Source organism: Perognathus longimembris, chromosome 20 (assembly GCF_023159225.1).
Source record: "Perognathus longimembris pacificus isolate PPM17 chromosome 20, ASM2315922v1, whole genome shotgun sequence".
Taxonomy (NCBI): Eukaryota; Metazoa; Chordata; class Mammalia; order Rodentia; family Heteromyidae; genus Perognathus; species Perognathus longimembris.
This window is the reverse complement of record NC_063180.1, coordinates 21407044-21434033: the sequence shown is the minus strand read 5'-3', so window position 1 is coordinate 21434033 and position 26990 is coordinate 21407044. Positions and strand designations below refer to the sequence as shown.

General features: G+C 49.7%; 1 protein-coding gene across 8 annotated transcripts in view; it reads left to right on the top strand.

Moving 5' to 3' along the window:
- Positions 1–1739: 1739 nt before the first annotated feature.
- Zc3h4 (zinc finger CCCH-type containing 4) overlaps positions 1740–26990 on the top strand; it is a 33006-nt gene continuing 7755 nt past the window's right edge. Inside the window, exons 1-11 of one of the 8 annotated variants that reach the window (XM_048368865.1) lie at positions 1740–1787; positions 3030–3198; positions 19443–19662; positions 19919–20029; positions 21412–21631; positions 22666–22841; positions 23427–23523; positions 23608–23747; positions 24168–24275; positions 25593–25704; positions 26081–26190. In XM_048368865.1, coding sequence (XP_048224822.1) covers positions 3035–3198; positions 19443–19662; positions 19919–20029; positions 21412–21631; positions 22666–22841; positions 23427–23523; positions 23608–23747; positions 24168–24275; positions 25593–25704; positions 26081–26190 — 1458 coding nt within the window. In that variant the 5' untranslated portion in view covers positions 1740–1787; positions 3030–3034. The other 7 variants (XM_048368864.1, XM_048368867.1, XM_048368866.1 and 4 more) reach the window with 7 other exon arrangements.

The window sequence follows — 26990 nt, the reverse complement described above, 5'->3', positions numbered from 1 at the left end:
GAAAGGAGGGGGTAGACAGCCTGGTACAGTGGCATCTACTATGGAGGCTAAGGCAGAAGGATTACCTGAACCCAGGTTTTTTCTTTTGTTCTTGCAGTTAGTCATGGGGATTAAACTATGGGCCTAGATGCTGTCCCTGAGCTCTTTTTGCTCAAGACTAGCACTCAACCACTTTGAGCCACAGTGTCATGCCACTTTAGGTTTTCTAGTGGTTAACTGGAGTTAAGTGTCTTATGGACTTTCCTGCCTGGGCTGGCTTTGAACTGTGATCCTTAGATCTCAGCCTCCTGAGTAGCTAGGATTATGGGTGTGAGCCACCAGCACCCTGCTAACCCAGGAGTTTGAAGCAAAAAAAAAAAATAGCTAGAGTCATGGATGAAGTGGTATAGCACCTGCCTAGAAAGCAATAGGTCCTCAGTTCAAAGCCCAGAACCACTAAAAAGTAAAAGTCAAATAAACCAGGTGTGGTAAGCACATACTTGTAGTCCCAGCACTTAGAAGGTTGAGGCAGGAGGATTATAAATTGGAAGTAAAGTTAGCCTGGCCTCACAGTGAGGATCTAGTCTCAATAAGGGCTAACAAGGAAAACAAAAAACAGAAAAAAGTACAGCTATTGTCCCATGTGGTCTGTGTAGTCAGTGTTAATTCATCTGTAACCAGAAAATCGTGGGCCAGAAACTCAAGATACATAGGGAAAGCAGCAACCCTCTCACTTATGTATGACCCACTCTGTTTTGTTTTTGTGGCTTGAACTTGGGCCTGGGTATTGTCTCTAAGCTCTTTTTGCTCAAGGCTAGTATTCTACCACTTGGAGACACAGTGGCACTTACAGTTTTCTGGTGTTTCAAAGGAGGTAAGTCTCAGACATTTGCCTGGGCTGGCTTCCGACTACAATCCAGATTTTGGCCTCCTGAGTACCCAGGATTACAGGTGTGAGCCACCAAAGTCCAGCTCACTAGTGTTTTTTCTTTCCCTTCCCATGACCCAGCACTATTGGCTCTTGGTGAGTTTTTGGGCAACTTAATTATAAGCAATTACCAATACTTTGATCAATACTGCAAGGGAGTAGCCCAGTTGAAAGGTTTATTCCAATAGGCACCAGAAAGACACTCTAGTTAAAGGTTAGGAGACTTTTATAATCAAACTCTTCAGCTGCTTCAACTGTATTAGACACCAGTTTTCTGAACAAGTATGGTGGCAACAAAGTTGAAGCATTTTACCAGAAATATTACACCAAGTATGTTAAATTTCTTCCTCAAGAAGGTGGTAAATTACAGCCCCTATAACTTGGGTGTCACATTGGGAATGGGCCTCACTGGCGTCTGAAACAATTTGGCATACACTTTTTAAAGTTACGTTTTTTTTAATTATCTTTAAGCAGTTGTACGGAGAGGCTACAAGTGAGCACGTCCATTTCTGAGTACGACTTATATCGTCCAGTATCACCCTTGGCATAGCTTTGCACATTTTTTTGGTAGAGGCAATGGAGTGTCAACCCTGACTTTAGAACTTGCTCTACAGAACCTAAGAGCCAATCCACCCTTCAGCCCGTCTCCACCCACAAAGCCGGATCATCAGCTCCCTCTAGGAAGATACGGGACGGCAAGGAGATTTTGTTTGTGTAGGAACCTAAATCGCGGTTTCCACTTAGGGGAAACGACAGGCCCCGCCCCGTTTTCCCCAAGGCGACGTCACCGCCAGTTATCCAGTGACGTCACCTCCGGCCCGCCCCTGCTCCAGCCCCTCTACGGAAACCTCCGACTCCGGGGACCGATCTCCAGCTTTCGGTTATTTTTCCCCTCCCATTCTCCCACCTAAAACTTTGGGCTCTTCCCGCCTTCCTTCCAGCTAGCAGTTTTCGTTTCCCCTGCGCTTGCTATCGGGCGAGTCCCCCGAAAGTCATTTTATAGTCGCAGTGAATCGACGGCCTGGGCCGCCCCGCCCGTGCAGCTCCCTCTTCGCTCAGTCCTCTCACCCCGGCTCGTTCTCTTCCGGCTACTTCCGCCTCCTGCGGACTAGGGCTTCGCCGTCTTCGGCTATTTCCGGAGTATTTCAGTTGGGGAGGGGGGGAAGGGGGGGTTCCCTCTAGTCCTGATCTGCTTCTTAAGCTAATCGCGGCTCCCCCATTCTTTTTTTTTTTTTTTCCGAGTCGCACCACCCATCACCACTGTGGTTCTTTCCAACCCCACCCCACCCCTCGGTCTCACGAGCCTCCCAGCCCCTCCTTTCCCCCTGCTTCGACTCCTTCCCGCTACTCAGCGGCTTCCGGCTTTTTCTGCTGCCCTTCGGCTGCTTCCGGTCCCCCCCCTTCGCCGCCTCGGTCGCCTTCGGCTGTTTCCGCCTGCCCCTCCGGATCACGTGATCCGCCCTCCGCCCCCCCCTCCCCCTTCGCCCACCTCCTGTCTCTGCCTGTAGGCTTGTCCCGGCCCTGCCGCCATTTTGTGTGAATTCCTGACCGCGGCGGGGCCGGACAGCTTGGGCACCTAAGGCAGACAGATAGACAGTCGGCCCGTTTTCGCGGCCCGTTCCCCTCTCTCTCTCCCTGAAATCTTTTTATTTTTAAACCTCTCTCCTTTGGCTGGTTCTCTTCCCTGCCCCTCCCTTCCCCTTCGCTTTGGCTCCATTGCGCGCGGCCCGCGCTCATTACACCCAACCACCTACCAGTGTCCCAGTTTCCCTCCCCGGGCCTCCGGGGCCCGCAAGCGTGTGTGGAGTGTGTATGTGTGTGTGGTGTGTGCGTGTGGGTGTAGTGCGGGGCTCCCGCCCTACGAGGGTCCCGCGCCCGGGAGCGAGTGTCGGCCAGGGGCGGGCAGCGGAGAAAGCAGGCGGCGAGCGGCCCGCCGGGGCCTAGGCCGCGCGGCCTACGCGGAGGTCGGCGCCAAGGTGATTCCGAAATCGCAAAAAAAAACCTAAAAAAAAAAAAAAAGAATAATAATAATACGGCCCCTTGCAATCCGGAGCCCAAGTGTGCCCCTCCCGCCACGCCCAAGCAGTCCTTTTTCGTGCATTAACATCCCCTCCCCCCCAAGGAACGATGGAGGCCGCGCCCGGGACCCCCCCGCCGCCGCCATCAGAGTCGCCGCCGCCGCCATCGCCACCGCCGCCGCCATCAACGCCTTCGCCTCCTCCGTGTTCCCCCGACGCCCGCCCGGCCACCCCGCACCTCCTCCACCACTGCCTCCCGCTCCCTGACGACAGGTCAGGCCCCCGGCCGGGCCGGGACGGCGTCCCCGGGGGGAGGAGGAGGAGGAGGAAGGGGGGCGGCCGCCATGTTGGGCCGGGCCGCGGAGGAGGAGGAGGAGGAGGAGGAGGAGGAAGGGCGGGGTCGGTGGGTGTCTCTCGCTCGCTCGCTCTCTCGCTCTTTCTCGCTTGCTTTCTCTCCCGGCCTCATGCGTTTCCCCCCCCTCGCGGCGCTCGCCCGCTCTCCCTCGCTCTCGCTCAGTCTTTTTGGGCGCCATGCTGAGGGGAAGGTGAGGAGGCGCCCTCTGGACCCCCCGCGCTCGCCCGTCCGCCCTGGGGAGGGGGCGCCGGGGCAGGGGGCTGCGGAGGCCCACGGGGGTCCCGGCCGCCCCGGCGCCCGGACCCGGCCGCCGCCGACTCGCCTGCCCGCCGCCTGGCCTCGGGGAAGGGACTGGGGGAGGGGCCCGCGGGCCCTCTTTGGGGTGCTGTCGAGCAGCAGCCCCGCGCTTAGGGGTCTGGAGTGTGTGTGTCGGGGGGGTCCCCCCGCCCCTGGCAGTATCCTTTCTCCTGGGGGGCAGTGCGCCCTGCTCTGACCGGATAGGTAGCCGAGGTTCCTGCAGGAGACTGCGGGTTCGGCTCAGCCTTTCCTCTGCCCTAGCGGGGAGGGGGAGGGAGGACCCCCAGCCTGGGGCTCGTAGGCATTTTTTATTGGGGGGGGGGATGTGTTACTTAGGTTCACCCTAGAAGGCAGAAAAGTGGTGGTGGGGGTTCCGTCTGTTGTCCTGATGGAAGCCTGTGTCTCATTGGGGGGAGCATACCCGCTCCACGTTTTTCCTTAAGGGAGATGGGGTTCTCTTGGTGTTCGTATGTAGGTGACGCGGCCCCCCCCCCCCCCCCCGGGCCTTAGCTTCTGCGGGGTGAGGTCTGGTTACCTTGCATTACAGGGGAGAGGAATGTGCGCCCCTCCCTAGTTCTCCTGGGTCCCCCCCCCCCTCGGGGCAAGAAGGGGGGCCATCCCTTTCTAGGTAGGAAAAGGATTCTTAGTAGTTTGGCAGAGCGTGAAAGGGGACGCCGCCTGCCTCTTTTATTAAGTGCGAAATGGATTCTCCCCCCCACGCCCTTCTTGGCGGGCTAGAATGGGGCCAGCCCCTTACATTCCCGGATGACATTGGGGGCCCTTGTTTCCCTGCTGGCGCAAGGTTCGCCCAGCTCTTCCTGGTAAGGCAGAGGGAAAAGGTGGCCAGAGAGAATTGGAAAGTGGAAGGTGGGTTTCAGCCGGCTGGCAGGAAAGGCAGTCTTGGAGGGAGTGGGGGCTGGGAGGGGAAGAGAAGGTGCTAGACAGATGGCTGCTGTCCTGTCCCCGCCTGGCCCCAACAGCAGCCCACCCTCACTTAGATGGTGGTGGGGGGTGGTGTCTCAGCCAGGGCTCTGCTCTCTGCTCCACAGCCCCTTCTCCCCACCCCCACCTCCCTTTTCCCCTTTCTCCTTCACAGACCATACTTTGCCTTTTAAAAGAAATGCCACCCACATTCAGAGACACAGGTGCAGCGGTTTGGTGAGCTTTACAAAAAAAATTTTTTTTCTGTTTTGTTCTAATTAAATGTATCGTCCTGGGAATCGCAGCCCTATGCAGCCTGAATCCAGTTCAAGGAAATAAACAGATTAGCAAAGGTCTGATCGCTAAGCCCATGTTGGGCAGGTGCATTACTCAAAAGGTGCTTACACGCTTTATTCGACCTCTAAGGAGTTCTCTTATGTCAGAAGTGTATGTCTTACAATGGGTTGGGATGGTAAGTAGCCTCTCTTATTGAGTAATTCAGTTATCTCCCTTTTTTGTCCATATCCTGCCTGCTTTCCTCTTCCTCTTTAGACCAAAGTAATACTTGAGAGTGAATTTATATGTTCAAATCAGGATTCTAACCCTGTTGAGCCCTTTTAGACTTGCACATCCTTGCAATGTTTAATTTTTAAAAATTGATGTATGCAGTTTGCTCAAAAAAAAAAGTGTTACTGTAACATGACAAAAGTTCCCTGTTTTCAGACCCTCTTTCCATATCTATCCCTTGCTTTGTCTCCAGCCTTCATCTTTGAGGAAAGTGGATGCTTCGGGTCCATGTGTAGGAGACAAGCATAGTGAATTTGGTTTATGATGCCTGCATTCACCCTCCCCCCCCCCCAAAAAAAAAGGTTGTGGTTCAAATAGATCCAGTTTCCTCCTTTTACTCCAATGTCTAATGGTGATGGACGTTTAAATTGAGCAAGTCATTTGTAAAGTACTGTTTTAAGCACAAAAATCTGTAAACTGTCAAGCCCCAGTCTGCCTGCCTGTCTCCACTGTTCTTTGTTTGGAAGCACATGCCCAACCCAGACCATGAGAAGTTGATACAAATGTGTTACACGCCCAGTCATGTTGGGGACAACACCTGCAGCCCCCAGCACCCCATCGTACATGTACAAGGAAAAAAGAAAAACAGCAACAGAAATGACTTGCAAAACCAAACACTGTACTTCTGATGTGTTTTACAAGCATAAGTTTTATCGTTTAAAAGACAAAAACACGTTGAAGTTCCCCTTTTCCTCTGGCCCAGTTTTGATCCCTGACATACTTTGTTAGAGAAGTTCTTTTCTAACACGTATTCCCAATCCTCTCAAAGACCCTGCTTCCTTTTTTTTTTTCTTCTTCCTTCCATTCTCAGGACAAACAATGTTCACTTACACTTTAATGAGGAAACCTGCAAACTGCAGAACTTGTTCTTCCTCTTAAAGTGGTCACAGCTGCCAGGCAGTGGCGGTCTTAAGTGTGTAAGATGAGTTGAGGAGGAAGTCTCCAGAACATACCATATCCTGTAAAGAAAGAAAAAAGTCTAAAGCACAAATCTAACACAATACAGTGCACTGGGTCAGCTGAACAGGAGTTTTCCCATTCTTGTAAATTTCATACTCTGGGAGCTGAGAGCCAAAACTGAATAGTAACCGATGACCCAAGTTTTTAGGGGTACTGCATTGTAGAAGAATGCTTAAGTTTATTATTTTTTAAGTGAAGGAAGTCCAAAATTTTCTTTAACCAATTTGCTTTATTTGAAAGTATCTTTCTAAGTGGTTAAAAGGCTCTCAGGCTAAATTACACAAAGGTTTATTTTTGTTTTTTGTTTGTTCTCAAAAGGAATCTCATCTGTTAAGCCCAAGAACCCCAGTAGTTAAGTCAGACTTACATTTTGGTAATCTTATATTTTGAAATGTCACAGTATTACTTTTTTTTTTTTTTTGGTAAACCCCTAAACTGATGTATTAATTTAAAATGAAATTAATGGATGTTGCAAAAGAAAAAACAGAAAAACAAAAGGGTGTCACTCAGAAACTCAGAATCCCTGATTTAAAGCAAGTCTTAATACTTAAAACCTTTTAAGTTTTTGTTTTCTCTGGGTACAAGAGATTTAATTTATATGAAAGCAAATCAAAATCTCCCAGTAGAAACAATCAGTTGCAAACAGGACAATAGACATAGTATCATACCCTTTGTTTTTTATTCCCTTCAACTTTACTCTTCCAAAGGGGTGGGAGTGGGGAAGGTTTCCCATTTCCAGTCTGGTAGAATGCGCTTTGGATTTGCTCTGAAGGTTTATATTTTCGATTCTTGACAAGCCAGAATTTTCTTGGAAGTAAAACTAGCTGTTTGAAGCATTGCTTCTTTTGCTTTTGCCTTAGCTCAGGAGGCTCATCCCAAGGGAAAATTGTTTTGCACATGTGGAAACCAGGCTTTCCTGGCCATTTACTGCCTGACATGTTCGAGGTGAGCATGTGACCCTTAACATTTGTAGTCTTAACACAACTGAGTGGAGAACAATTTCACACTGGTCTTGCTAGTAATCTAGCAATAAAAGCCTCCACCTCTTAGATCTTTTCCCTTCCCTCATGGAAAAGAGATGCCTTAAGTTCTTCATTTTCTTTCTGCCTTTTTATGGCTATCAGAGTCCCTAGAAACATCTCTTCATAGATGCGGGATCAGGTTACAGCAAATACCTCTGTGACAAAAAGAAAAAATTGCTAATGAAGTAAATCTTCCAATCCTCTGTGGGTAGTTTTAAGTCAAACCATATTCCAGAGAACCTAATTGTGGTCCCTGTGGACAGTATCTTCCAGCTCCAGAGCCCTTGGTTCTGACCCACTTGGGAAGGTACAGTGGCCCAGCACACCATAAATGAGATGGCTGGGTTTAGCCTGTGCTTTGTTACCCTAGGAGGAAGAGGGAAGCTTCCTGAGCTTCTGGCAGTTTGGATTTGAAGCCTTGGATTCAAGGACCCATTAGGAACATTCTGTATGTTGACAGAGGGAATCCTATCTTGCTAGTTTGAAACCAGTTTCTAATTAATGTGAAATGGACCAGATGGATAGCTACTAGTTTAGGTGCCAGGTAAAGTTCATTAGGGTAGGAGTTTGTCCCAGACTTTCTGTATCTCTTGACCTAGTCTACACTGCAGGGCTCATTGGCTTATTGATAGTGTTAGTAGAGAGTGGGTAGGAGTTTGTCCCAGACTTTCTGTATCTCTTGACCTAGTCTACACTGCAGGGCTCATTGGCTTATTGATAGTGTTAGTAGAGAGTGTGAAGTCTTTTGTGTTGATTGAGCAGTGATTTGTGACCAGGTGAATGGCTTTTAAGTTTTCAAGCATCTGGCCACTGAGATGGTCCTTAATCAGTTGATGACAAGAATGAAGACACAGCCTCTTGGTGCTGGATTCAGGTGCACTCTATCACTGGCCTTATTTTCCATTGGCAGAACACAGGATGCTTGCTGGGAACATAGTTTGCTTTTCCTGGCTCAATTGCTGTCAATAGAGAATCTTTCTTGCATTTTTTGCCTTGCTGCATCTGTGTGAATTGGTGACTCAGCTCTGTTTGTCAGGCAAGTGGTGACATCTTTTTGAATGTGGAGGTGGCAACAGGATGTGAAGGAGGAGTGTGGATTTTGGAGCCAGATTAGGCTGTTTGGGCTGATCTCCCAGCAGCCAGTGGTGGGGTGGGGCCGAGCATAATGGCTACTTTGCAGGGTCATTGTGGTCAAATGGGTATTGCAGGACACCCACACAATGCCTGGCATTCAGTGGATCCAGCCCCACTGGGGAGAAGTTCTAATTAGAACTTTTTACAGTCTGCTGTGCAAACAGAAGTAAGAATAACATCTGTGTTTTTGAAGGAAATCCACTTCTCACATCTGGGGGTGTGGCCAGTTGATTTAATTGCTAGGATTTGATTGGAGTTAAAAGTAAATGGAAGCCATCTTCTGCTGCTCAGTGGCTTTCTTCTAGAAGCTGAAATGAGCTGATGCCTGTACCATTATGAGTTCATCTCTGTGTTTAGGAAGTGAGTCAGATCTAGAGCTGTATCCCACTGCTAACTAGTCCTGAACCCTCTCCTGAATTTCTGAGAGCAAGGTCCACCCTGCCTGGCTCGGCAAGTGCCATCGGTTTAGAGTAGGCTGAGTCAGATAAGATTCTACGTGTGCATCTGGCCACCAGCCTTTTCTGGAGCTTTTCGTGTGTGTGTGTGTGTGTGTGTGTGTGTGTGTGTGTGTGTGTGTGTGTAAGAGAGAGCCGAGTGAGCTATTTTTGTTTTCCTGTTTTATTTGACACAGGGTCTCACTAGGTAGCCCAGGCTGGTTTTGAACTCTTTTTTTTTTTTTTTTTGCCAGTCCTGGTGCTTGGACTCAAGGCCTGGCCACTGTCCCTGGCTTCTTTTTGCTCAAGGCTAGCACTCTGCCACTTGAGCCACAGCGCCACTTCTGGCCGTTTTTTCTATATATGTGGTGCTGAGGAATCGAACCCAGGGCTTCATGTATACGAGGCAAGCACTCTTGCCACTAGGCCATATTCCCAGCCCTGGTTTTAAAGTCTTGATCCTTTGATTCTACTGATCTGGATCATCACACTCAGCTATGTTGTGGGCTTTGCAGAAATGTTTTGTGGAGTGCAAGGACCTTCTCTCCGGAGAACTGTATTTAGAGTTGAACTGTAGCTCTTCCCTATTACCAGCCCTTGAATTTCCTTTTTCTCTGTCTGACCCATTTCTGCAGTTTCTGACCTTCAGGAATGGTGGCTGCTGCAGCAGCTCATTTGTCTCCAGCTGCAAAGTCCATTCCTGAAAAATCCTCTGTAGGGTTAGGCCTGAGTAACCTGGTTACAGGCAGAGGCATCAGGAGACTAGTGGAGCATTTGGCTCCCTTGGCCCTGTCATGTTTGTCTCCTGATCCAAGAACTGGAAGCATAGATTGCATGGCCAGAAAGTAGGGACACCATCCAGCCACTTCCCCTGGGGGTTGCCTCTTCTGGCTGAGTGTTGGGCAGTTGGCATGCTTAATGTGATTCCTGCTCAGTCAGTATCCTTTGTGTGCAGAGATGACAGTGTCACCTCTGGCTGTCTGGAAAGTCAAAGGTTATCTACCAGGACCCTGCTAAGTGCTTCTCACATTTACTCATTGAACCTCAGTATTTACTGAGAAAGGAAAACAGGAAGGTGACCTCACTTGTGCTGGGTCACAGAGCTCGTGTGCTAGAGGCAGGCTGAGCCCAAACCATCCCTGTGCCCTGGGTCACAGAGCTTGTGTGCTGGAAGCATGATGTACCCAGACTGTCCCCATGCCCTGTGTCTGCTGTATTACTTTTCACTCTGCAGGGTGCAGTTATTAGTGGAATAGGAAGCCCACTGATTGATTTGTCTCAACATTTGAAAAAAAATCAAAAGAATGAGAAAGGACACAAAAGGCAAATGTAGTTACATGTGTCTTTTTATTTTTTTTATTTTTTATTTTTTGGCCAGTCCTGGGCCTTGGACTCAGGGCCTGAGCACTGTCCCTGGCTTCTTCCCGCTCAAGGCTAGCACTCTGCCACTTGAGCCACAGCGCCGCTTCTGGCCGTTTTCTGTATATGTGGTGCTGGGGAATCGAACCTAGGGCCTCGTGTATCCGAGGCAGGCACTCTTGCCACTAGGCTATATCCCCAGCCCTACATGTGTCTTTTTAAACTGGCTTGATATGGGTCCAGGTCTAAGAGTTTTGAAGCCACAGCAGGTAGGATAGGAGTCAGAGTCTTTGGTTGTTGGCCAGTTGTACATGCCAGGCCTGTTTTTTGAAGGTCCATCGGCATACAACCACACCCATTCATATATATCCTCAGTGGCAGATGGCAGAGTTGAGCACTTGGGACAGAGGCCACGTGAAAAGCCCTTAGAAATCTTGAGTGTGCTGGCCTCTGTGCTAGTCTGCTGTATCTGCACAGCATAGTCCTCTTTCTCTGGGTGGGAGGGAGTGGGGGAATACAGGCATCATAGAATGCTGGCCCTTGCAGAGGACAGGTGTGCAATGTTCCCCACATCGAGTGGACAGCAGCTCAGTTGTCTGTGTTCTACACCTTCTAGTGAATGTAGAAACCCAGTCTTTGAAATCGCCATCCTAAGTGGATGCAATTTCTAATCACTATAAGAAACGGGCTCCAGAGGCCTGGTGTAGAAGAGAACCACAGCTTACACATGTCTGCTCTGGCTCCACCAAGGGAGCTGAGCCCAGGTTAGTGTCACTTGATTAAATGTTGCAAGTGGCTTGGATAATTGCTTTCTTTCATTTTCCTAACATACATTGGCTTAGGTTTCCTTGGGATTCCAGGCAAGCTCTGACAGCCAGAGTAATCACAGGAACTCAGACCCATGGGTGAAAACAGGCAGCTGCCTCCCTGGGCAGAGCCACTTTCATCTGTCTGTCCAGTCTGGGCATCTTAACTCTGGCCAATCAGGAAGCTCTGTATCCATATTTGGAGAATGAGTTTGTGACTACGCCCCTTCTCCAGGGCCTCAGCACATTTAACCATTTGCTTCACCAGCTCCCAGGTCTCTTCAGAGGAAAATAATTATACTTTGTCTTGAGGGTTCATCTGCCAAGAGAAACTTGCTTCTGAGAATTGCCTTGCTCTTGAATTTGACCTGTTTTGGAGTTGTGGGAATGAAGAAAAAGCTACTTTGACAAGAAATTGCTGTGTTAGCCAGTTGTCCTTTTTTATTTTCTCCCTTGGTCAGTGAACGTTTTGAACCTTCTGCTGAAGAAGTTTGTGCTTTTACAACCCTACACAGTTGGGGGTAAAAACAGTTGCATATCCTTAGAGGATTTTGTTTACTTGTTTTGTTTTTGTTACCAGTCCTGGGGCGTGGACTCAGGGCCTGAGCACTGTCCCTGGCTTCTTTTTGCTCAAGGCTAGTACTCTACCACTTGAGCCACAGCGCCACTTCTGGCTTTTATCTATATATGCGGTGCTGAGGAATCAAACCCAGGCCTTCATGTATATGAGGCGAGCACTCTACCACTAGGCCATATTCCTAGCCCCCCCTAGAGGATTTTGGAATTATAGAAATTTAGATTTGTGCTGGTGGGGTGGCTCACACCTGTAATCCTAGCTACTCAGGAGGCTGAGATCTGAGGATCGAGGTTCAAAGCCAGCCTGGGCAAAAAAAGTCAGTGAGACTCTTATCTTCAATTAGCCATTAGAAAACTGGAAGTGGCGCTGTGACTCAAGTGGTAGAGCGCTAGCCTTGAGCTCAAGCCCATGACACACACACACACACACACACAAACACACACGACATTTAGATTTGTATTGCTTACCTGCTTTGATTTTCTATTCTTTTCCTCTTTAATTTATATTTTTTTCTTTTTTTTTTTTTGCCAGTCCTGGGCCTTGGACTCAGGGCCTAAGCACTGTCCCTGGCTTCTTTTTGCTCAAGGCTAGCACTCTACCACTTAAGCCACAGTGCCACTTCTGGCCATTTTCTATATATGTGGTGCTGGGGAATTGAACCCAGGGCTTCATGTATGCGAGGTGAGCACTCTTGCCACTGGGCCATATTCCCAGCCCCAATTTTGTTCTTTTTTGTCTTGCTATGTAAGCCCAGGCCAGGCTGGTCTTGGATTTGTGAACCTCCTGCTCTACCTCCTAAGAGCTAACAGATGTGCGCCATGACTAGTGTGCATTGCCTTTTGCTATAAGATGAGTCCTGTTTAAGTTACTGCTATGACTCCTTATATCTTTCTGTACATCTTTTTTTTTTTTTTTTCGGCCAGTCCTGGGCCTTGAACTCAGGGCCTGAGCACTGTCCCTGGCTTCCTTTTTGCTCAAGGCTAGCACTCTGCCACTTGAGCCACAGCGCCATTTCTGGCCGTTTTCTGTATATGTGGTGCTGGGGAATCGAACCCAGGGCCTCATGTATACGAGGCAAGCTCTCTTGCCACTAGGCCATATCCCCAGCCCCCTTTCTGTACATCTTTTATTCCCTAGACTGTTGGAATGCCCTGACTTATATTAATTGTTGTGGCAGTACTGGGAGTTTGAATTTAGAGCCTTGTTCATGCTAAACAAGAACTCTACCACTTGAGCTGTGCTTTTTTAGATAGGGTTTCATGCTTTTGCCTGGACTGGCACTACCACATCCAGCTTATGACTTATGTGTCTTACTAATTTTTGACTGGCCTAGAATGATGATCCTGCTTACCCCTCCTGAGTAGCTGGGATGGCAGGATGTGTACTTGACTTCTTTGTATGTATGTGTACATATATGTGTGTATATATATGTATGTGAATATATGATCAGAATATATGTATGTGAATATATGGTCTTCTGATATACACTAGGAACCATGGTTCCTAGTAGAATCATCAATAAGCTGTTGATGTCTCAGATCCCCAGTGTGTTTCAGATTGTTCCTGTTCCCTTGTATGTCACCTGCTATAGGCTTGGATCCGGGTGCCCAGCTTGTGCACATGTGGCCAGCTTGCTCAGACTGTAGGGAAGGTTATAGGGTGCTGGTAAGTGAGCTTCTCTTCTCCCATGCTTGGTTTGTGCTTGCCACTGCTGGCTGCTCATCATGATGCAGGCATGTTGCCATGGAAATGGTGCAGCATCACAGAGTGGGTTGTGACTGCCCATTAGAACACTGATGGATTGGGGCAAAGCCCATTCCTTCTTGATTTCTGGTTGATGAACTTGGTAGTAAGGACACTGAAAAACATGTGCAAGACCCAGAGGTGTATTTCAAGAATTTCCTGGCTCTGAAAAGCCCTCATTGAGGTCCCCTCCCTGGAGGGGCCTTAGGCAACCAGCCCCAGCCAGTCTAAAGGAAAGGCCTGTGCCTGTACCTTCGCTCCTAGTGATCAGCCATCCTGCAGGGTCGGCTTGCGATCCTGGACTTCTGCACTTAGGCTCCTCGTTAAGCATTTGAGGAGGTGGAGCCTCCTTGTAATTTTTGTAATTTTGTCCCTAGTTAATGGGTCATTCAGAGCCTACCCAGGCAATTTGTTCAGAGTCTGGGCAGTTAATGATCATAACCCCGACCTTCACATTAACCTAGCCGCCTCATGATCTTCAGGTAATAGCCACTGTTCCAGCAAGTTTCCATTTTTTTGTTGTGCATCTCTCTTTTTCTTTTTCTCCCCCCCCCACCATAAACTAGATAGAGCCACAAGCCAAGCCATTGGCCCTTTTCAACTTCATCCAACCCTCATTGCCATTCTGCAAGCTTTATTCTCATAAGGGAGGACTGTCCCTTTGTCCTGGTTCTCAGCTCTGGGTCTCATCCTCTTAGCCATTCTGATGCTTTCTGGTACCATATAGGTTAGAGTACAGGAAGGGGAGATATGGGTTTTCTTTTGCTGGTGACACCACGAATTGAACTTTGGTACCACTAGGGTCTTCTGCTTGCTAGATTCTACCATTTGAGCCGTATACCCCAGCCCCCTCCCTCTCTTTTTTGACTTTATTTTTCAAGTATAGGCTGGACCTTAGACTCTGATCCTTCTACCTATGCCTCCTCTGTAGCTGGGATTACAGGCATACACCACCTTGCTTGGCAGTTTTGTCAGTAGGGCTGGTTGGGAGGGGACAGTCATGGATAATCAGGCCAAAGGAGGTCGAGCTTGTTGGCTGGTGACTAGTGGTGGCCCGGAGGAGATGGACATTGCTTTCCAAAAACTGCCAGGTAGCATGCCAGTGGCTTTAGGTTGTCCTGTGGAAGGTGCACAGCACTTGTGTTGGCTGGTGCCTGAGATGGCCTCATGTCAGGGGCTTTGTCCACATTATCATGTAACCCTCCTACCATGAAGGTAGATACTATTCTCATTCTTGGATGAGAATCCAAGGCTCAGGTCACCTAGCAAGGGCACTTGCTAGGGGAGAGGCAGAGTTATTTGGTTTGCTTTTTCAAGTATTTTTTTTTTTTGCCAAGCCCAGGTGTGTGATGAGCCCCATGTGCTTCTGAACCCTGTGGATTTGGCTAGGAGGTATTGGTCAGACTGACTTCCACATCTATATTTTGACCCAAGAGGGACAGCAGCCAGCTCTGAAAATGGAAACTTGATGTTCTGGAAGTTTTGTCCAGGAGGTTTGAGGCAGAGTGGTCTGGAGGCAAGGTACTGGCCTCTTCCCATTTCCTCCTAGGGGCCGGCTCCAAGTCTTCCTGTGTGGTTGGTTCCCTGTCCTTGGGGGCTCTGTCAGACAGCCCAGCTGTAGTCAGGTGGGGCCTTGCCAATCCAGACCCTGGGAATAAAACAGTCTCTGAGCAGGCCAGCACTGCAGGGTTTTCTTCCTTCTCTAGAGAGCTTGGCTGGGTCTAGATTTAAATGATTAGCACAGTGGTGCTCCCCCACTATTCTTGGGGGATTATGTCACAGTCTATTAAGCATGCTCCCTGGATATTTAATCCCACTCTGACATGGATTTGCTGGCAGCCTGTGAAGTGGCACAGCTTAAACCTGGCTGCTGTTTGGTGGAGTGCTCCTTTATGTACTATGCAGGGCCCTCAGGAGTTCTACCTTTCCTCCCTCAGGGCCTTCCTTTCCATCCTCTCTTTCCTTTCCTAACCGAATTTTGTGGAGCAGCCTGAGGGAAGTAGATCTAACTTCAGGCCACACAGCCCAGGGTGTGTCTCAGCAGAAAGTTCTTGAGGGCTCTGGGCGGGGAAGGGCATGACATGTTGGATGGCCTTTACCATGCCCCTTACCATCCAGTGTTGTCCAAGAGCGCCTCTTAATCCCCAGTGAGTCTTAGGATGAAGTCTTCTGTGGTGTTTTAGTTTCTTAATTCTAGAGAAACAAAATTCTTAGTATTCATAAGCTATTTTGTGGAAAGTTGTCCATTTCTCACTCAGCCCAGACATGCTTGAGCAGTTTGTATGGTGCCCTCCCTTGTGTTTGGCGTAAGGGTCTTTTAGGGTGGGTCTGAATGCTGGACTTCTCTGCCTGTGTAGGAAAGTCTGAGATGAAAAGGGCTTCTGGAATCTTTCTGGGTGATGGTTAAGGCATTCCAGTTCCTGAGGCTGCTCTCTAACTCCGGCTACACTGAGTTAGCATGGACAGTGTCTCATGCTCTTAGTTTCTTATTTGTGTCTCTCCCTCAAGGAAAGTTAAGGGGAGGTAGCTAGGTATCTGTGCTGAGCATACTCAGAAAAACTTGTGACCTGAATGGTGAGCCAGCCCTCGTAGCATTCCCCTTCCCATCATGCAGTATGACAAACTGGCTCTCTTGCCACTAGGCCATATCCCCAACCCCGACAAACTGGCTCTCTGTAGCTTTTTTTTTTAAATGTGCCTGTACTCCCTGTACTGGGGCTTGAACTCAGGGCCTGGATTCTGTCCCTGAGCTTCTATTCCTTAAAGTTTGCACCCTATCACTTGAGCCACAGCTCTACTTCTGGCTTTTTTGAGGGTGGTTTTTTGGAGATAAGAGTCGCTGGACATTCCTGCCCAGGCTGGCTTTGAACTATGATCCTCAGATCTCAGGATTATAGGCATGAGCCATCAGCACCTGTAGATCTTTAGATCTTTGTGGGCTTCAGGACACTCTTTCTCTGGGTCCTGCCTGCTTCTCCCTGTTTCTCCAAGGTATGGCTCTAGTTTACTCACATCTTTCCATCTGAGGTACCCACCTCCATTTGCTCCAGTCCCCACTCCCAGTGAATACACCAGAGGAAATCTACCTGTGGCTCAACACCAGCCTCTTCCCAGGGACCAAACCAGTTTCTCCGGTTTCATGGTATTTTAACGTGGGTGAGCAGAGGGAGCTGGTGATTGGAAGGTGTCTCCCCTGTCAGGAGTTTTTTCCAATGTTTCACCCACAGCAGAGCTTGTGGCATGTCTTCTGTGGAGTGGCCAGGGCCAACCAGGCATTGGAGGAAGCAACAGGAGGCACCCTTCAGTGCAGTTCCATGTTGTTTCCTCTGGAGCTAAAGAAGGTTCAGTGTGTAGCCTCAGTGTATTTTTCCCCCCATTGTGGGACCTTAAAGCTGTCCCTGAGCACTCTTGCTCAAAGCTAGCACTCTACTACTTTAAGCCATAGCTTAATTGGAGATAAAAGAGTCTCACTGGGTTTTTTCTGACTGGGCTGGTTTTGAACCCTGATCCTCAGATCTCAGCCATCTGAGTAGCTAGGATTACAGTCTTGAGCCACCAGTGCTTGCCTCAGTGTATTTAAGAGCTGTTCTTTACTTCCACTTCTGGAGTTCCTTAGGGCTGGGTCTCTTGGGTTTGAACCCAGACATATGGGTCCCCATTGAATTGGGCATGAGGTTAATAGATAAGCTTCTCTCAAGGCTGTGAAAGGGCCAAGAGGGTACTTAAGAAGTGGTGGTTTGTTGTTTTTTGCAAAGGCGATGAGAGCCCTCGAGGGCTTTCATTTGTCTGTTCCCCTCTGTGCCCAGGTCCCATTAGTCTTTTTGGTCCTAGGCAGGTTCTAGCACTCTTCCATTTACTTAGTCTGTTTCTGTGACCCAGTTAATTGATGTGGGAGGATTTTTATGCTGGGAGCTTTTAAAAATATTCTTTGTAGTGCTGGGGATGGAACCTAGGGTGCTTGCTAGGCAGGCACTCGACTTACTGAGCCATTCCTGCAGCTCTTAGTTATTTTGGGGTAGGGTCTTATATCTTTTCTTTTCTCTTTCTTTCTTTCTTTCTTTTTTTTTTTTGCCAGGCCTGGGGCTTGAACTCAGGGCCTGAGCTCTGTCCCTGGCTTCTTTTTGCTCAAGGCTAGCACTCTACCACTTGAGCCACAGCGCCACTTCTGGCCATTTTCTGTATATGTGATGCTGAGGAATCAAACCTAGGGCTTCATGTTTACAAGGCAAGCACTTTTACGGCTAGACCATATTCCCAGCCCCAGGGTCTTATTTCTTGTGAGCAGGTTTTGTCGATTTTAGGCTTCCCATTATAGCTAGGATAACTGAGAGCTGCCCACTCTCAGTTGAGAAGGGATTTCACAAACTTATGTGACCAGGCTGGTCTCCAACTGTGATTGTGTTCTCCAACTGTAATCTACCTATCAGAGCCTCCCAGGTAGCTGGGATTATAGTCATGAGCCAATGGCGCCTAGCCCTTTGTTGAAATTCTTATTTTGTTTTGAGACAGGATCTCACTTTGTAACTGAGGCAAGCCTTAAAGTCAAGATCTGTCTCACCCTCTCAGGTGCTAGGATTACTGGTCTGAAGTGCCATTCTTCCTCCTCCTCCTCCTCTTTTTTTTTTTTGTCTGGTCATGAGGTTTTAAACTCAAGGATTGGGCACTGTCCCTGAGCTTTTTTGCTCAAAGATAGCATTGTACTATTTTGAGCCATAGCTCCACTTCGGGTTTTTCTGGTGGTTAATTGAAGATAAGAGTCTCACAGTGGCCTTTCTTGCCCAGGCTGGCTTTGAACCATGATCCTCAGATCTCAGACTAGTTAGTAGCTAGGATTATAGGTATGAGCCCCCAGTGTTTTCTTTTCTTTTTTGGGATAGGGTCTTACAATGGCCATGTATTGGAGATCATCTTGTCTCTGCTTGCCTAATAGCAAGGCTTACAGGTGTCCCCTCAGCCTGGGAGTTTTCCTTCCTTTTTTTTTTTTTTTTTTGCCAGTCATTAGGGCTTGAACTCTGGGCCTGGTGGTTGTCCCTGAGCTCCTTTTGCTCAAGGCTAGCACTCTATCATTTGAGCCATAGCAACACTTCAGGCTTTCTGTGATGTAACTGGTGATAGAGTCTCACAGACTTTCCTGCCTGGGCTGGCTTGGAACTGTGATTCTCAGATCTCTGGGGAAATTTTAAAATTGTTACTTTTTTTTTTTTTTTTTAGCAAGTCCTGTACTTAAAAGAACTGTGTCTGTGGGTTTGGCTTGAACTCTAGACTCTTTTTCCACTTGCCCCTTCCTTAACCTATATCCTACCCCCCTACCCCTAATCATAGCTAGTTAGATGAGACTTGTTGGCTGTCTGGCTGGTCAGGTCTGGGAGCTGGCTGGTCAGGTCTGGGAGCTGGCTGGTCAGGTCTGGGAGCTGGCTGGTCAGGTCTGGTCTCAAAAGTGCTGGGCATGGGATGACTGGGAAAGTTGACAATGTTAAGGAAGACTTTAGAAGGGAACCAAGAGTGGAAGCAAAGGGAAAAGAGCAGGGTCAGCCCAGAGCACCTAACATCTGGCTGGCATAGGACTTCTCTGGAAGCTATTGGTGGGCTTCGGCCTGCCTGTGAGTGGCTCAGAGCAGTGGGCCTTTTTCTACTGTCCTCAGCTCATGTCCAGCTTGCTGAACATCTCCAGGGGCAGGGGCTAGGGTGTCCTGGGTACAGTGACAGTCCTCATTCCCTGGAAGGGGCATAGCTGAGAGGGCGCCAGGTGCTCCTGGCTTGCTCTGAGGGAGGGAGGCTTCACTCCACTCACAGGAGCACCACAGCTGCTGCTTTTCTTCTAAGAAGAGCACTGCAGGGATTTTCAGTGTAGATTTTGATGCTGTGCTAACAGCAGTGTCTGTATTTATTTATTATTTTTGGTTGTGGTGCTGGGGCTAGAACCAAGGGCCTCACGCATGCTAGGCAAGTGCTGTACCACTGAACTACAGCCCTCACTTGCTGGCAGTCTTCAGTGAGTCTCACCTATGTCCCTCTCAGCCACGGTAGACTTCAGGAGAGGGTCTTCTTTTTGAGATGGGGTCTTATAGCTCAGGCAATCCTGGAGCATGCTACACAACTCAGCCTGGCCTAGAACTCAACAGTCTTCCTGCCCTAACCTCCTGAGTGCTGGAATTACAGCCTGGCTTGCAGCCAGGGTCCATCTTAGAGGTGGATGAGGGATGGTCTCCGTGGCCTGTGGCATGCAGCCACAGTTGTTACCCATCACAGTCTTCCCTCCACCCTTGTTGACCATGCTAGCCTAGTGTCCTCAGGGTCTGATCCCTAGCCCACGTTCACACTGGCTTTGGGATTGGTTTGTAGGGAAGATGGGGAGCTGGAAGAAGGTGAACTGGAAGATGATGGGGTTGAAGAGACCCAGGACGCCCCAGGGGGACCAGAGAGGAGCCGGAAAGAGAAGGGGGACAAGCACCATAGTGACTCAGATGAGGAAAAGTCTCACCGGAGGCTGAAGAGGAAACGGAAGAAAGAGCGGGAGAAGGAGAAGAGGAGATCCAAGAAGAGGAGGAAATCCAAGCACAAGGTGGGTGCAGGAGGGCTAGCTGCACTGGCATGGGCCACCTGTCTATCCCAAAGGCGCTCTCAGCAATGGTGGCTTTTCCTGCCTCCAAGCGGATGGAAACTTAAAATGAGTCAGTAGCTTATGTTCCATTGCCACTGAGTGCCCCTAGGTGAGGTGTTGCAGTAACACCTGCATGTCCTGGCCCTGCTAGCCCCAGGGCTGGACCATATCCAGACGACCTACAGTGGCCTCACTCCCTCTTCCCCTGTCCTTGCAGCGCCATGCTTCTTCCAGCGACGACTTCTCTGACTTCTCAGATGACTCCGACTTCAGCCCCAGCGAGAAGGGCCATCGCAAGTACAGGGAATACAGTCCCCCATACGTGCCGGTGAGTGCTGCCCAGCCATTCCATGTTTGGAGACACCTAGTATTGTTTTCATCCCTATCAATGGGTGACTTTGAACCTTTAGATCTGCACCCAGGCAGCTGCTGATCTCCCCAAGGCTTGCTCTCACACCTTCTCTGTGCTAAGGCGTCATGGCAGGGCTGTGTGTCACTGGTCTCAGCGCTGCTTACATGTGACCTTCTGTGGGAAGTAGGCAAAAGGAAATATGGCAGGAGAGTAAAGTATCTCAGAAGGTTGCACAGTTAGGAAGAAGTTCAACGCCCCATTACATTTGTGAACTTAAGCACAAAATGAAGTTATTTGTTTAGTTTGTGTATGTTATTCACCAGAAAACCAATAAGAAAGATAAAGTTGGATTTCACATTTTGATTAGAAATGTTGGAAAGATAGGTTTTTGTTGTTGTTTTTTGTCATTGTGTATGAGACAGTCTCTGGCCCTGTCTCTCTGCTCCTATGCTAGGATTACAGGTATGCATGCCATGCTTAATTTAGTAGCACGTTTTAAAGCTGGAGAGACAGAGCTGGACAGAATGGTCTTGCCTGTAATCCTAGCTCCTTGGAAGCTGAGATCAGGAAGATGCCAGTTTGATTCCATGGATCAGAGGAGAAAAGTTGACCAGAACCCATCTCAGCTAACATGCAGAAAGTGGTAGGGCACTGTGATCCCAGCGTGGTGGGATGTACAAATAGGATCAGGCCCAGGCAAAAAGAGAGACCCTGTCTCAAATATAACCAGAAGAGGGGCTGGGAATGTGGCTTAGTGGTAGAGTGCTTGCCTAGCATACATGAAGCCCTGGTTTCAGTTCCTCATTACCACATAAAAAGAAAAAGCTGGAAGTGGCACTGTGGCTCAAGTGTAAGAGTGCTAGCCTTAAGCAAAAGAAGCTCAGGGCCAGTGCCCAGGGCCAGAGTTCAAGCTCCAGGACTTGCAAAACAAACACCACACCAGAACAGCTGGGCTCTTGCTAGTGGCTCATGCCTGTAAGCTACTGAAGAGGCTGATATCTTAGGATTGCAGTTTGTAGGCAGCCCCTCTGTTTCCTGCCCCCAACATTTCTATGAAGGCTGAGACCGGAGAGCACCCTTATTCCTACAGAGTGCTTCCTCAATGTAGTTGCTCTGCATCATGGGAGATGCCTGTTCTCTTCTTTGGTTTATTGGGGATGATGGGGTCAGTGCCCACTGCAGCCCTCTGTCTGCTGGGGAGAACTGCTACTCACAGTGTTTGAGGCCAGTTGCCTGTGCACTATTGGAACAGTAGAGAGACCCGACAGTTGCTTCCTTTTTGGAGCTGTGGGGACCTGTGTGGTCCTGACTGCAGGCCCCAGGTGCTGGCTCAGCCTCCTCCCCTTTCTGACACCCAGTCACACCAGCAGTACTCCTCATCACACTCTGCACCGCTGCCCAAGAAGTCATACTCCAAGATGGACAGCAAGGGCTATGGCATGTATGAGGACTACGAGAACGAGCAGTACGGGGACTACGAGGGGGACGAGGAGGAGGACATGGGAAAGGAGGACTATGACGACTTCACCAAAGAGCTGAACCAGTACCGGCGCTCCAAGGAGGGCAGTCGGGGCCGAGGTGAGCGCCCTGCAGCTCCCCCAGGGCCGCAGCAGTAGCCAAGGGATCCAGCTGTGCAGAACCTGGCAGACCGAGAGGCTGTGCCCTGGAGGAGAAGCAGGCAATCACGTAGGGATAGGCTCCATTCATGGGGACAGGAAATGTGTTGGGATAGGATGGCTCCAGGCCCATAGGAAACCAGGAGAGGATCAGTGTGGCCAAAGGATGGCTTTGTGAAATTAGCTTTGTGGTCAGCTGTGGGGGAGAGAAAAAGGAAAGTCCCCTCTCTTGGGCCTGCCAGCACAGCTGACTGCCAGCTCGTCCTCCACTCCCAGCACCTGCCACACCTCTGGACCTTGAACCTGGCAGGTCTCAGGAGGAGGGGGGTGGGTGAGGGAGGGCCTGACCACACAGACCAGCCTAGCCGGTCTCAACTCTCCTGGTAGAATGACCCCAGCCTGAGTGGCCTTCTGGAATCTTCTGGCTCAGCTTCTTAGGCTTGTGACCCCTGTCTAAGTCCCATCTGATCGTTCTGTTAGGGTGGCGTTCATTTTTTTTTCTGGGACACTCCCTGGAGCAGGCTGTGCTTTGGGGACCTGTGCAAGCTATCACAGAGTTGTATATTCTAGTACCACGTCCACAAAGCGACAGGAAATACAATTTTATTTTATAAGCCGATGCATTCAAACTTATTGCTGCACAAAATTATCTTGAACAGGTAGGGTCTTCTGTAGTCTCTCTTTCTCCCCCTTAAGTGTTTGAAGTGCAGTGTGGTTTATAGCATCACATTTTACTTTGGCCCAGCCATGTGTCAAGTGCTCACTGGCCACGTGGGGCAGCTGAGTGGCCGGGTAGTGAGTGATGGAGGAGCCATGTGTCCGGAGGCTGAGAACCCCATTGGGGAGATAGCACTATAATTAACAGCCTGCCTGTGCCTCCCAAAATGGCTTCCTGAAGGAGGAGGAAGATGGTGTTACTAGCTGAGGGGTAGGAAGCAGGTTCCTTTCTTTGATACTTGTGGGATTTGCAGCTTCGTTGTCCTGTTCACCATGTAGGCAGCCGAGGCCGGGGCAGGGGCTACCGAGCCCGAGGGAGCCGAGGAGGAGGAGGAGGAGGAGGAGGAGGAGCACGAGGTCGGGGCCTAGGCAGGGGCAGCCGAGGCCGGGGCAGAGGCTCCATGGGAGGAGACCACCCAGAGGATGAAGAGGATTTCTACGAGGAAGAGATGGAAGTAAGTGCCTGTACAGCTTGGGGGTAGGAGGGTGGGGTGGGGAGGAGTGTGGCTGGTGGTCCCTCTGCTCCCCACAATATTGAGCGAGGCCTGGGCCGAGGTAGAGGAACTCATGGACACCCTGAAGGAAAGGAAGTCTTGAGTTGTAGGTGAATATGTTTATAAAGGCTCATTTTGGAGTAGAGAAAATCTTTACATGGATTGAAACAAAAGTATCAGATGTTAGGCCATGCCAAAGTTCTGTGCAGACAGACATTTCCCAGTCACCTAGGAATACTTTGTGTCTGTGTGGTTAGTTGGGTACATATTTTCACACATGCTGTCTGTCCCGTGCCTAACTTTCCAGCTTACTGTCGTGTACCCTTCCTAGTCAGTGTCCACTGAGCCTCAGGTTCTTCATAGTTGTCTCATCACCTCCCTTAGGCCCCCGGTGGTGTTGGAAGGAGGCTACACGGAGCAAATGAGGGATCCTGCCCTCAAGGTGGCCCCTCTGTCCCCACCATGGGTCCCCTGACCTCCAGAAGTGGGTAGAATATACATAGGGAAGGCTTTTTTGTTGCTCCCTTTGTCTCTCTGGAATTCCAGTATGGAGAAAATGAGGAGCCCATGGGAGACGACGAGTATGATGAGTACTCCAAAGAACTGAACCAGTACCGCCGGTCCAAGGACAGCCGAGGCCGAGGTGGGCCCAGGGCCTGGGAGGTGGGGTGTGGCTGAGCTTCCAGTTCCCAGGAAGAGTAATGGATTTCCTCTTTCCTCTCTGTAGGATTAAGTCGTGGCCGTGGCCGTGGCTCCCGAGGCCGAGGGAAGGGGATGGGCCGGGGCCGTGGACGAGGTGGTAGCAGAGGAGGGATGAACAAGGGTGGGATGAACGATGACGAAGACTTCTACGATGATGACATGGGTGTAAGTGGATTTTTCCTTTTGATCTGGTGTTTGTGGCTAAGACCATGTCAGGGTTCCTCCTGTTTGCTGCCACAACAGCCCATCCTTGAGGGACTCATCTGTGCAGTTGGTGTGATCCTCTGTTTAAACCACACCTTTGCATACAGTATCTGCAGCCACCTCAATGAGTCTCAGATTTAGAAAGTTCTAGAGGAAGCACACAAGTGATCCTCGGTAGGTTTAGAGTGAAGCCCTAGCCACCTGTTGGAGGAGGAGGTGCATTTGTGCACATGTGTGTGGCACCTAATACTTGAGGGACCAGAGGTTCTCCCGTCACAGCACCCAAGGAAGGCAGCGCTGCCCCAGGGTCCTTGTAATTGTGCATCCCAAGCTCTCTGCCTTCCTTTTCATCCTCTCTCCCTTACCCCCTTGGGCTCACAGGATAGTGGTGGAGGCTACCGGAGGAGTGACCATGACAAGCCCCACCAGCAGTCTGACAAGAAAGGCAAAGTCATCTGCAAATACTTTGTGGAAGGGCGATGCACGTGGGTAAGGAGCAGGGCAGAGCTGTACGTGTGTGTTCCCCAGTGAGGGCTGTGTGGACTGATCATGTGATGACTGTTATGTTGGTGTTGAGGGATGCCAGCTGTCCTAGAAGACCAAACCCTGTTCTCAGAGTCAACATGACAACATGTGGGGAGTTTGGGCCACCATTCCCATCCAGTCCATAAAGCCTAATAAGTATTGAAGAGATGTGACAGAAGAGATATGATATGAAGTTGTTTACCTTCGAGGTTGGAATAGGAATCATCAAAGTAGCCAGAAAGAAAAGGGGGAAATCAGGTTAGCCTCATTTGTCAGAGCCAGCTGGAGCCAGCTCTCCACCGGCCTTCAGGAAAGCAGTGCGGTGTACTATTAGCCAGCCAGTTGCTACTGCCACACAATGGCCAGGCCAGGAATCAGTGCCCTGGGAATGCTGCTTCTGACTAAAGTGTATAAAAAATGCCTTAGAGTCACAATTCATTCTCAAGGGAAGTTGAAGTATATATAAACAAAAATGAGTAGCTATTCACAAGGCAAAGGTTGGCTTCATAGTGACAGGCTGGAAGTGGAGACACACCTGCTCCCATCTCCAGCAGCTGCAGGTAGAGGAGCTCTAACTGCTTGCTGTGGTACAGTTGCCCGGCTCTCAGGACAGGACCTCCCTGGGTGTGGGAACTTGCTTCTCAGCTAGAGCAGTGGCCAGTGGGCCTCTGGCCCACTCACCCTCCATCCCACCAGCTTTACACATGCACTGTAGGTCTTCAAGTTTGCCCAGTGATGATTGTACTTCTGGCCATTACAAAAAAGGCCTAGGAGAAGGAAAAATGGATGGCTTTCCCCACCCCACCCCCATTCAGGAAAAATCTTTTGAGAACTTTGCACATCTCATTGGCTAGATTTGCAAGGGAGGTTGGGAAATTAAGTATTTTGAGTTAGGCACATTCTTCCCCAAACAAAAGAAGGTTTTGTTAGGAAGGACAAAATGTGGGTTTGGAGTGCAGGTGGGAAGAAGCCCTAGTTTCCAGCCACTAGAGAGTAAACCTGAGTACATGAGAGGAGGAAGGAGAAGCAGGCAGAAGGAAACTGCAAACATAAGTTTGGAAAGGGAGCATAGGGTGGAAAGGTCCAGCAGAGGCCCTGTGGATAGGTCCTGAGTAGGCACTGCTACATGGAGGCCTTTGAGGTTTGGGGGCACCCTGTCCATCCTGAACCATCATCCTGACGAAAACCCTATGTGCAGGCAATGGAGTTGAGCTTCCCCTGGCAGATAGGAGGGAGCCAGCCTGGTTGTACCACCCTTACTGTTCAGTGCCTCTCTTCCAGGGAGACCACTGTAATTTCAGCCATGACATCGAATTGCCAAAGAAACGTGAGCTGTGCAAGTTTTACATCACTGGCTTCTGTGCCAGAGCTGAGAATTGCCCCTACATGCACGATATCCTTTCCCACCCCATCTGCTCCTGTAACCACTGCTCCCCATTATGCTCCCTCATCACCCCAGGATGGTTTATGTTCTCATTCTGCACATGAAGTGAGACACACTTGCCACATCCATCCAGTCCCCCTATTGCTGAGATTTCCCCCATGGGCTTTGTAAACCTGATGAGGGTCTGAGGACTTGCTTCCAGGGCCAAGCTTGGTGGGCTGGACAGGAAGGAGTTTTGGGAGCCATGTTTCACCTCAGGTCTGCTGCCAACCCACTGCAACCCTGAGCAAATCCCCCCCACCTCCCTGAGCTTCAGAAAGGGAAAGGGACTTTGCCCAAGCATAGGTTCTGTGAGCTGAAGCATTTGCCTTAATCCACCATGAACGTGACTTCCCGTGTAAGCTGTACCACACAACTGGGAACTGCATCAACGGTGATGACTGCATGTTCTCCCATGATCCGCTGACTGAGGAGACCAGAGAGCTATTGGATAAGGTAACATCTGGGCTAGCTGGGGGTGCAGCTGACAGGAAGGCCCAGTGTTCCCTTGCCTTGGCCTCTGGCCTCTGGGGGACCAGAATTTCAAGTTGCATCCACGTAGAGCTGGGCTGTTCTAAGGGTGCGATGGCTGCCTCCCACTGCCTGCCTTCCTTCTGCAAGGGTGACACTGTGACACAGGCCCAGCTGCTGTATCCCCTGCAGGAAGCACATGCTGATCTGGGTCCATAGCCCTTAAGGTCTTAGAGTCCTGTATACAAGGAGGCAGAGGACATGACAAGTGTTTCTTGGGGACCTTGCAGAGAAGAGGAGACTAGCTCAGGCAGGAGTCAGAATGGTCTCACAAGTGACAATGTGACAGTCATTGATGTTCTCCCCAGGGAGCTTGAATTAGGCCCTGTGCTCACTCCCAACACATTGATATCCAGGAGGGAAGGGGAAGGTTTCCCTCAGCTTGCCACCTTCTAGTCACGAAGCTTCAGGAGACTGGAGACGTGAGTGAGGGTGGGACCGCTGGAGACCTGAGGCCACCAGGGCAGCTGCTTCCTTAGCAGAGGCAGGGCCACTCGAGAAGCAGCAGAAATGATGGAGAGCTCACTGCTTTTTATTTTTTTGCTAGTCTTGGGGCTTGAACTCAGGGCCTGAGCACTGTCCCTGGCTTCTTTTTGCTCAAGGATAGCACTCTGCCAACTTGAGCCACAGCACCACTTCTGGCCTTTTTTATATATGTGGTGTTGAGGAATTGAACCTAGGGCTCCATGTATGCGAGGCAAGCACTCTTGCCACTAGGCCATGTT